Source organism: Candoia aspera, chromosome 1 (genome assembly GCF_035149785.1).
Source record: "Candoia aspera isolate rCanAsp1 chromosome 1, rCanAsp1.hap2, whole genome shotgun sequence".
In the NCBI taxonomy this organism is placed as follows: Eukaryota; Metazoa; Chordata; class Lepidosauria; order Squamata; family Boidae; genus Candoia; species Candoia aspera.
Window position 1 is genome coordinate 223,882,859 of NC_086153.1, and position 12,030 is coordinate 223,894,888.

The window sequence follows — 12,030 nt, forward strand, 5'->3', positions numbered from 1 at the left end:
TTTTTCTTAAAACTTTAATTAAAACAATATATAAATGGGTAATTGATATGCTACAACTAATCGGCTCCCTAACATCTTTCTTCATAATCATGCCTCTGGACATCACAAAAGCAGATAACCATGGTGATCCAGACAAAAAGATAAAGATCAGGTGGAATGGGAGCGTAATGCAAAATAAATAAATAAATAAATAAATAGCATGGAGCAACTTCATAGTTTGCTTTCAAGTAAATGGGTGATATGTAACAGGCTTTGGCCCTGCCTCTAATATGCTTTCAAAATTCAGAATGTACCACCAGCTCAAAAAACATGCCTATTCTTACAATTTACTCAGAAATAAGCTGTGCAAATTTCAGTAAAAATTTCAATAAACAAATGAATACTGATTGTAGCCATTACATACACAATTTAGGACCTCTTCCTCAATGCAAAGTAAAATTTTCAGATTAAAATTGCAGTCATATGAACAATCATTTAAAGTAAACTCCATGGATTCAACCCATTCATTTATTCATTTTTATTTAAAATATTTATAACTTGCCCACTATCCAGATGTCTGTGCACAGTTCTATATTCAACAAAGATATGACATAAAACCAGCGGCACACAACACTGAGAATTATAGAGACGTAAAGAAATGTATTGCTGTACAGGTAGTCCTCATTTAGTGACCACAATTGGGACTGGCAACTCTGTTGCTAAGCGAAACAGTTGCCAAGTGGGAAATCACATGACTATGACTGTGCTTTCCTTTTCTACTGAAGCTACTACAGCAGCTACTATTAGTGTAGTGAGTCCATTTCCAATTACAAACAAAAGTGATCAGCGTACCACCTCAGGCTCCCTAAAGCAGGAAAGCAAAGGGGAGGGTGGCACCTGCCTCTCCCACAATTCCCAACAGCCCAGAACTGCTTCCAGTTCCCACACCTCACCATCAACTTATCACTCCCAGGTAATTTGCCCCTTCCCTTCAGGTTCTCCCCACTCTGTGACAACCCCCACCTCAACCTCACATGCTAATATATACACAGGCATGCATATGCAAACCTCACAGAGCACAAGCGAAGGGGGAAAAAAGAAAAAAAAAACAAGTGATTTTTGTAGGCAATCTCTCCTGTGCCTGACTCACTCCCCCTATGCAGAGCAGAGAGATGGAGAGGAGGGGATTACAAGAGAGTAAGCAGGCACACAATGGGGAATACACCAAGCTGTTTGCTTTTGATCTGTATTCCCCATTGCCTGCTTACTCTGTTGTAATCCCTTCCTCTCCAATCTCCACTCTGCAAGAGGGGGAAAAAAAGAAAAACAGCAGGTCATTTACAGGACAATGCACACTGACTATAATAGCAATCACGTGATGGAGGCACAGCACCATCGTAACTTCAAAGAGTCACTGAATGAGGCAGTCAGTAAGTGAGGACTACCTGTACTCTGTATTGTAACCCATAGCGCAATTTAATATACTGCCCACATATTGCATATCCAGTGACAGAATGCAGTCAAATGTTATTTCTTTGATTTTTATGGCCACCCAATTGAAGAGTAACTCAAGGCAGCATACAAAGAATGTTAAAAAGAACCACAGAATACAAAGAATAACAAAAAAGAACCAAAAAGATAAAACAGCCACGTGCAGGGAAAACCAAAACTTCAGTCACATCAGACTCCATTAGATTGACAAATCACACCAGCTAGTGCCTGCAAGAACAGCAAGATTTTTAACACCTTCCTGAATGGCACATGGTCCTTGGGGAAAATGGTACAAATGGTGGTGTCAATGGCAGTATAAACATGCGACTACAACAAACAATAATATCAGGAGCAATGGTGGACCTTGATCCACCATCGCTATGCCCAATGGATGAGATGCAGCTGCTTTGCAGAATTCATTTATAACAGAGATAGCCAACTGAGCACCCTCCAGTTATTTTGGTATTTGTCAACCCCAGAAACAATTGTATTGTAAGCTCCTTAAAGTAGGACACAATCAAGGAAGCAAGAATCCTAAAGACTTCAATAAGGAGTTTTAATGCAAGAATTGGGTGTAATATACAGAATTTTAGAAGCTATGGTAGACAACTCCAGCATTCTATTCTTAGTGAGTTAATTAAGGTGGATTCTCTTTGAAAGTTTTGAATCTCTCCATCCTGGTTTTCTGCAACCTAAACTGAACTGCCATTTGTTAGATAACTCATTAACAAACTCTGCCATCTGTTAGTTCTTCATGTCTAGAATCTCTCCTAACTATGGCCATTGGCAAGGGCTTATGAAAGTGGTAATCTCTAACAAGTGGACAACACCAGATTGCCTATCCCTGATTTATAGGATATTCCACTTCTTGTTTGAATGTTGCAGCAGTCACTACAGTTGCTAAGAATCATGGATATAATCACATGATTTAAACTTATCCTGTATTTAAAAATGATGAATCTTACCTTCCATTGAATATTTAAAAAAAAGGCTATTAACGTTTGTCACGGTTTCCCCATCTTCTTCATTTCTAAGAATATGGATTCTCTTAATTAAATCTGAAATAACTTCATTAATTCCTCTGGAGAAAATGGCAACGTCACTGGGTTTTACCATTTTTTGTCTTAGTACACGTCTCATTTTTAGCCATTGCTCTCCTTCTCTAGAAGAAATAACAGGTAAGGATAACCTAGGTCACACTTTCTCTGTCAAAAATAAAATCAAAATTTTCAGTAAGCAGAAATGGGGTAAATGTAGCCAAACTTTAAAATGTTTCTGGAGGGTAATATTTGTACAAAAATTATTTATTTCATATAGATTCAACAGGAAGTGAATACGGCATTGCTTTATCTGTTATAAGTTACATATTTTATGTTATTGTAAGAAGGAAGCCAGTTAAGTCTATGGTAGGAAAAAATCAGGAGTCTGGTGGCACCTTTTTCAACTAACAATTTTTACTGAAAGGCATAAGCTTTTATGCACTGCAGCTTACTTCATCAGATGCACAGAGTGGTCACAATGATGTATAAAATGCTTTAATAAAAATTTATGTTAATATATTATTAAATCTTATTACTGTCATTTTATTAGAATGCCTCTACCCTTAAGTTATGAATCTTTACAGGTAAAGGAACACATCTCTTCCCATTCTGCTGGTAAAGTAATGACATGTGGAAAAATATGCCGGGTTTTGTTTTTTTTTAAATCAAGTTCTTTTCCTTGTGATGCTATCAGAATTATGCTACCACTCATGCTATTCAGTAGGAAGTTGAAATAAAAGTGAACATGGAATACATCTCACAAATTTGCTTAAGGATTCCTCAAGGATTCCTAGATTCCAGTACATTTCAAAACACAGTCCAAAATCCTTTTTTTTAAAACAGATCAATGATTTCTTTTAGATATTCCTATCCTCATGATGTACATCAAGGTAAACCTTTCTGAACACCAAGATCACCTTTAAATCAGTGGCCCATCTCCAAATGCTTCTGCTTTGTAAACTTAGGCCAGGATCAATTAGGGGAAAATATTTCTTAGTGGTGGTCTAATCATTTTTGTGATAACAATTTGAGTTTCTAGGCTGACTATAGTAGATCTCAATTGCTGACCCATTAAACAATTGATGGTACTGCAGGAATGACAAAAATGTATGCTAACCTGCGTCAATCCTTCAAAAATATCTGAACGTCTCTTAAGAAAGTCCCCTTTTATTGCCAATGCCATCCAGATCATCTCTTGGACTCATTTCATAAGTTCTAATGCAATGTATTGAAATGCCTAAATTAGGGTGATAGTGACTTGGTGATTGCTGGTGACCTGAAAAATTACATCAGGGTCATTGCTTCCTACTTTGCAACATGCTCTGGAAGCACCTTTAGGCTTGATGAAGATAAAGCTAACATTTTCTTCAAGTAAACTCTACAAGAATACATCCTATGTATTGTTTTGTTGGGCAACAATATGAAAATAGCTTGCTACTGATTTTTTCTGAGATACTTTTCCTAAAGTCCTGGCATTTCCTTGTAGTCTCCCATTCAAGTATTAAAAAGATTCAACTCTATTTAGCTTTTTTGAGATCACCTACTGTGTCAATCATCATCAAATGTTTTCAAATGTTACTTGGTATTTAAAACTCCAAATTTTGCCTTGTAGGGATTCCTCATGAATGCTGCTTAGGTCTGCAGCACAATTCGCTTAAGACTGATCTCCTAGGTTTGTAACTGTGACACTCAGAGCATCAGTTATCTGTCTGCTGCTGTGCAGACACAGTACCTACTGTATGTACAGTGAACTCACTTCTTTCTCCTGTTTCAAAATCTCTGCCTTTGATCTATATTTTTGCAAAATGATGGGCTTCTAAGTATTTACAGCAAATTGTTACATAAGCTGCACATAGTTTGGACATCTGTGTGGTACACATCTATTGCAAACATGGCAGGTTGCAATATGTAGTCCTTCAGTACAGCTAGCATTGCAGAGGTTTTACTGTGAAACTGCAAGATGTTAGGATGCTCAACTGTCAGAGATATGCAAAGCATGCAAACAAGGTGTTTTGCAGCATACAGGAGTGTAAATGAAGTACTTCTCTTCAAATTATGAAGGAAGCTGCACCTTCTGTAAGATCACATGGCTGCTTAAATCTGTTCCTGACTGTCTCTGTGTGCATGTCCCTGTATAGTCACTTCAAAGTGAGTGAACTACTGGAGCATTCATGGAATAGCCAGACTGACATGGTCTGGAAAAAAAACCTTCCCCAGGTACCAAGCACAGGAAAGACAACTTATTTTAGAAAATGTTCAGTCCTCACCATTCCTTGGCTTCAGGCAGCCTTCAAGTGACATGATGACATTACCAGAAATGGTGAAGCTAAAATTGTTTGGACCATTTCATAATTGATTGAGGACCTTACATTGAAAATAGGATCATTTCACCTGATGTAAGCCTATACTTCCATTCCCTTCATTAAAGCAGCCCCAAAAAATGCCAAAACAAGCATGTCAGTAGCAATAGTCTTCTTTTGACTAAAATCACTGAAAGTTAATTTGACCAGAATTCTTTTTTATAATAATAATTAAAAAATCTACATAATGCAGATCTTCTTTTAAATTTAACTAAACATGCATGTTTATTATAGAGTAATCCTAGAAGTTATGGGTGCTTATATGCTATTGATTTTAATAGGCCATAAAAATGTCTGTAGGGTGACTAAACTGTAACTGGAGTTCTAACAACAAAGGACTCTGTGGTTAACAAAATAAATTGAATGTTCCATTTCTAGAATTACAGAATTGGTATCTTTGTTTTAGTCCATACTGCTTCATTAAAATTTTGCTGACATTGTCTAAAGCAAAGTCTGGTTCTTACTACATAAAGTACTTAGCTGCTACAATTTTATCCTGTGAAAACAAAATAGTACCTATGACTCATGAAGGGATTGGCTTTCTTTAGAAAAACTGCACTGCATCAATAATTATTCTGAATGTTCCCTACAGCATTTACCAACCCACGGTATATAATCACATTGCAAGTACATTCTTTAATGAAATATGTTAATCAAAAACAGTTTAAATACATCACCAGACTTAAGAAGAACATAAAGATTAGAAGATTGTTTGACAATACAATGAAAAAATTGGTGAGTTCACTCACGCAGATATAAGTCCCGTAGCTCTCCCCCGTAGATCTCTGTATTCCTGCCAGGATTCCATGTCAGCTCTTTGTGGCATAGATCCTTCTTCCCGTAGAACCTGAGCCACCATGTCTCTATCTGCAATGGACACAACTAGTTTGGGACCAAAATGAGACTTGAAAATTTTCCCATATTCCTTTACATGCTTCTGCTATGAAGGAAAAAAAAGAATAAATTATTCATCCCTCCTGGCAAGAGTGACATGTTTATACAGCAGTGTATTCTAATGTGTATTGTGATATCAAATTGCAATTAAAAATAACAGCAACCAGCTCCAAGGAAAATGATTATGTTTATTTGCTGCTCATGGTTCCAAGAAGTTACCAGTATCTTCATTTCAAAGTTGAAGTCAGCTTCTCCTTCTAATCATTAGATGCATTGAAGGAGAAATCTTTGGTTACTGATCCCAATGCAAAGAGCTCTGGAACATGTAGTTTCCAAGATATCTGTCATCAAAACTCAAGGTATAATTCCCAATATCCCTGGCATCCCTAGAATTCAAGTATTATGGGGAAAGAGGATGCAGGTGCTTGGGATTAAATTTTAATCTGAGCTAGAGGGACATAACACTATCTCCACAATACTACTAAGCATTACATTGTGGGCCAATTTCTATTATAAACAGGTATGTATAAATTTCAACAATATTATAACTTCCAACACTGAATATTATTTAAAAATGTGATGTAAAAACTCCATGTTTGAGAAATTTGATGCAGATAGTCAATTAATATATATGACAGCATTCTGAAAAATGGATTATTACATATATATAAAATAGTTAAAATAGTTAAATAGTAAAAATTATCTTTTAGATTTGTCTAAACTGAAACAGAATCAGACTAGAATTTTTAAAAACGCTAAATTGAACTGAAACTGTACTTACATTTTAATTTTTTTGACGTGACTCTTTGAGTACATTAATAACTAAAAGTATCATTTCAAGTGGCTTTTTTTCTACAAAAGAATCATTGTTTCAATTCTTCCTAACACCTATAGTCAGTGTTTAATATGTGGAAAAAATAATGAACTGGAATGCCCTAAGAGATCTATTCTTTTAAATAAATCACAGGATATACACAGTCTTCAATAGAGAAAATCCTTCTATCTTCTTACCTATCATATTAATATGAAAACGGGCCCTAGTGAATTGCACCACCTAGTTGACCTTGACTGGTTTGAAAAGCAAATCAAGGTTATCCCTGATTAGTATTTGAGTGGGGGGTCACCTGGGAATTTCAGAGCTGCTGGCTAGACTGGGAAGCTGAAAAACCATTCCATTCTTGTTTTTCAAATACAGTTTTTTTCCTCAGTGGCTTACTTCTTCTTCTTACTTCTAAGGGTAAGTGGGATAATCATGCTGGTTGAAAAACATGAGATCTTTGGCAAGGTTGTGAAACGCTGGGGCCATCGTTGCCAGCAATCGTGGGGACATCAAACGCACCAAAAATTCTGGGGATACGTGCCCAAACGCGTTAGAAGTGTGGAAACACCCTTCCTCCATGGCAACCATCTTGTAATATAATGGGGAGGGACTATAGATCCAGATGTGAAAAAAAAATAGCAAAGAGGAGCCAATGGGAAAGGAAGGCGACCGGGGAATCTTAATTCGTTCCTCGAAATTCGACCTAACCACTTATATATCAGAAAGCGCGCGCCCGCGAATCAATATCACGTGGGGGGTCGCTTTCTCACCACCTTAAGGGAAATCAAGAGAAAGGCTAGGAGGGGCTTCTCGTTCTTCGCTCGCCCCCGCTTGGAAGCGCCGCGTGAGGAGAATGTGCCGTTGCTGGCAGTTTGGCACCGTTAGAACGTCGCGGGCGCGCGAAGCGGTAGGCGCGCCCTCTCTCTGGCTCCGTAGAGACCGAGAGAGAAGGAAGCCAGCTGAAAAATGGGAGGGCTTCACAGCGCCCGCCTTCTGCCGAGGAGGTGGGGGTAGTTGGTTGTGAAATGTTTAGCCGGCAGCTCCGGCTGTTGCTGTTGTTCTCTTCCTATAAATCGTCCAAATGAAATAATCCAGCGTATATACAACGAGAAGTAGCTTTAATACAGTTGTATACCGAAGATCTTTGTAGGGGCCAGAATAAGCTAATAGGACAAAATGGTCTCTCACCCTACGAGAGAGAGAGAGAGAGAGAGGTGGGTGGGTGAAAAGACTGAAAATAGGTTGCCGTTAGCTCTGTGGGCAAAGACCAGCAATGCGACTTGAACCCGGGCGCTCTTGCAACCAGATTAGAAAGCCAAGGGAGAGTATTTTGGTCAATTAAATTCAATCACAAGTGGATAAGGGGCGAAAGAGATTTCCGACCTCATATAGTACGGAAATTCTCCGAGGCAAACTGAAATAAAAATACAAGCGCATCCTTCACATTAACAATGCGATCGTATACATATGTACTCGGAAGTAACTCCCATTACGTTAGGTGGTGTTACTCCCATGGAAATGGATGCAGCGTTAAATTAATCCAAGCATTCGTTGAATTCCCCCTCCCCCCGCTTTGCAGCCTGGCTCCAAGTAAGGGACCATGCACATGTAAACATGTTAGCATTATCTTGACTATAGTTGAAGGGCTGCCAGATACCCTAAGTATAGGGATTAACAGCCTCCTATCCCTCACCTCCACAAGTTATGCTATTCAGAAGGCCAAAGAAATTAAAGTAAATGTTAAATGTAGAATATTATATGCCCTTGCTCATGGGTAATATAGGTACTAGGTGTTGTGAAGCCTCAACTCCAATACATGTTATTTTGTTACAGCAGTAAATAAAATCAGAACCTAAAATTAAATGATTCTGCAGAATGAAAAAAAGTCATCATTTATCACAACCAGACATGAAACAGAGTAGCTGCTAGATGGAGAGGTAATAGGAAATAATACTTATTATTATTATAGTAATAAAACTCTAGCATTAAGATGTTATGGACTGAAAGCTTAACTTAGCTTGCTCCTCAGGAATCATTTGTGGAACAGAAAGCAAAGAACTATACCTGTAATCAATCAATCCCCATAATGATTACTTTTCATTAAATTGTACCTGGATTTCATGAATGCGGGCAAAACCATCCTTCCAGAAAAACTCGATGAGATTGGAGAAAGTCTTGGGTCCTGGCATTTCTTTCAGGCTTTTCACTCTTTGGTGGCTTGGATGCTGGCTGGGTCTGAGAAGTCCCTTGGCTTCCTCTGAAGTTTCCACCATCTCCTCTTCTTTGTCCTCTGTTGCTGCAGCTGCATTATTTTGCATCTCCAAGGAAGTGCTGCCTGAAGGTTTGGGCAGCTGGTGAAACTTATTGCCAAAAACACTATAAACACAATTCCTTTGAGCCTCAATCACCTGTTTGTAATCCATTTTCAGAACTTTGGTGAGAAGAGACATTTTCTTTAAGTTGGACAAAACTTTTGCTAACCTTCAGAGACTGATTTTCATTTAGACTAAGCTTCTCTGTTTGATTTCTAGTCAAGCAGCGCTTCTCCAAACTCTTACTGCCTGAGCATCAGTTTACACAGGCCATTATTAAAAACGCCCTCCCCGGAGGCTGGAAAAGGCGGGGTGGTCTGAGATGAGACTTCAAGAGAGAAAGCCGATGATGTATTTTGTTTCATTTAGGTCGGATAAGTGCCATACTTAAACACATTATCTTAAATTGCGAGCTTTGGGGTTTCTACTTTACATTGGTTTGGCAAAACGGATTGAGTTATTATGTGTCTATTTCTTGCAGTTCACTTGGTTTTCATATGCTAGTTTAAAATTTAGAAGTAAATTTTAGCATTAACATTAAGCTTGTCACTTAATATGTAGCAGTGCACTACAGAACAGGCACAAAAAAGCTATCTTCCAGTGATATTCATCAAAGTGCTTACTTAAATTTATGTATTATGAAATATGCTGTCTATATTTTGAAGCTAACATATGCCTTGTCCTTTTAAAGAGAATTGCTAAATTCTTTTTACACTATTTTGATTTTGTTCATACCATGCTTTAATCTTTTTTTATATTATAATGTAGTTGGATGTTTACAAGATTAAATAAAAATCAACAGTAAAGAGGGAAAAGACAAATTTACTCTATCAAAATATGTTTGTGTTCAGTTCTGAGAAAATCTGCTCTATGCTTGGTCACTCTATGCTTGGTTCATTATAATTTCCTTTAAATGGGCAACTTGATGAAGAGGGAATCCTTTAAAAAACTCCCCTTCCTCCAATGGGATCTTTTGCTTGATCTCAATCCCATTTGCTAATAAAGTGACTCCTTCCATTTGTGGACATGGCACTATCCCATCCAATGGTCTGGAAAGTTGGCAAATTATTTTTGTTTACAGTATGTACCACAGAAAGCCAATTATACAGTTGTACAACAAAACACAAACTGAATCAATTCTATAAGAACATGAAAACCAGTGATAAAACCAACCTAATGTACTAAAAGTGAAACTGAAGAGAAGTTGTAGATATATCTTAACTTTTCTCATAAAGGGGAAACACACTTGTTTACTCAGAATTCTAGTGCATATGAGTAAGAGGGGAAGTCCTGCAAGCATTAAGGATTTTATAAGAGACTATCTTGCAGATACAATTAAGTTCATAGTGAGACAGGAAGACCTTCATAAACTGAATTTTAAAATAACTGGCCATTAGTGCTGATCTATTTACCTTTAGATGACATGATTGCAATACTGTGAGCAACTGCTATATTTTGCACCAGATGCCTCAACACATAACACAGTGCTGTAATCTATGATGTAATCCAGAGGCATGGGCAATTTTGTCAATTCACTTTATGGTTGGTGCACTAACCATAATAGTGTTAAGGAATATACTTCCTTCGCTGCCACTTTTTACTGATCAACAGCATCTTTATTTTACTTGGCATTAATCTAAGTGAAGTTCATTCTAAGTTCATTCTAATTCAAGAAATGTATTGAGTATTGTCCACTTTGATATTTCAAGTAGTTGTTAAATCACACAAGGGACAATTTGGAATGATGTGTAACATAGGCCAAGAGTTTGGGTGAATAACAATCACCCCCCAAGATTACATTCTGGATATGGCACAATAGGAAAGAATGAAATCATTCAGCTACAGTACCTCCAAAAAATTCAGAAACAATACCAGGATTGTCAATAGCATTATTAGCTCCACGAGAACTAATACAGCTTTACTCTTGTATCTAGTTTCTTTTATATCCACCATAGTGATTAAAGTAGTTTCAATCCCATATCCCAGAAAAAAGCCAACTGATACTGGTCTAGACATTTCAAAATGGGAAGTAAAATATTTAAAAATCAGCTTATGCCACCATCCACAACTCTGTTACCACATAGAATTAGCAAAAACAGCAAATCGATAAAACTATAGAACCATTGTACCAGCCCAATCGCTCATTAAAACCATTAGGTTTTGAATGTCCTGCAGAAGTTCCACCTTCAAAGCCTTTCTGAAGGGATGGGCAAGGTAGATGCAAACTACAGGGGAAAACTTCAAGTGACCTCTCCCTTCACCTCATGAATGTTGGACATAGTGAGCTTCCCCATCTAGGATGTGTGTACTGGAGGGGTCAGTACCATCTGGAGGAGATGGTCCTGAATTTACTTAGTAGCAAAACATGTAGGGCTTTAAGAATTAAAAACACTTTGAGTTGCACGGTAAAGCCTATATAGCATCTATAACACTTTTGTTTATATGATTGAAGTAAATCTGTTCTGTACCAACTGAGCTCCCAAGTGTTTTTCAAAGGTAGCCCCACTAAAACACATTGCAGTAATTATTTTGGTGGTAATAGTTATTGTCAGAACTGTTTGTTGAAGCCTATTTAGATAATACTGAAGATAATTACCAGAATATAATTAACAATATGGCCGTGCTCATATTAAATTGCCGGAAGCCCTTTTACTTCTCATAGATTTGTATTAGAGATAAATCCTAAAGGAATGCTATCTTCTTTCTCTGTAACCTTGTAAGTGTCTCAGTTTAGGTCTCGCCCTTTCAATCACTATTCAGGCAGAACTCTTTGAAATCAACAGGAGTTGTGTGTGAGTAATGATTGTTGGACAGCAGCTTTTGTAATTGTTTTCTCACTCTTTGAACTCAACACTTATCGAAAGGTGTTTTTTTTAAGTTTGGCAATTGTTATTACAGGGTTTTATTTTGCTAAGACTGATTACATCCAAGTTGCCTTCCACTAAAGCAAAAGGGAAGGGAAAATTTAATTTGTTTTACTTGATGTTAGCTTGAGTCATAGTGACAGTCGTTCTTCATGTTTGTCTTTGTGCCTTTTTCTGACAGCTGGGTAACTTTCAATTTAATTACTTCTGTTGTATACATATTTATCAAATACCACCTAGGGAGAATATGTCAAATGAACTCAGCAATCA

The 12,030-nt window shown here is 37.4% G+C and overlaps 1 protein-coding gene across 1 annotated transcript in view; it reads right to left on the reverse strand.

The window, feature by feature from the left end:
- Positions 1–9,034, reverse strand: part of LOC134489672 (cytochrome P450 27C1) — a 34,141-nt gene extending 25,107 nt beyond the window's left edge. The window contains exons 1-3 of the mRNA XM_063292485.1: positions 8,696–9,034; positions 5,620–5,810; positions 2,436–2,632 (exon numbers count right to left, since the gene is read on the reverse strand). Of these exons, the coding sequence (XP_063148555.1) occupies positions 2,436–2,632; positions 5,620–5,810; positions 8,696–9,034 (727 nt within the window). The remainder of the gene's footprint in view (positions 1–2,435; positions 2,633–5,619; positions 5,811–8,695) is intronic.
- Between the last annotated feature and the right edge of the window lie 2,996 nt (positions 9,035–12,030).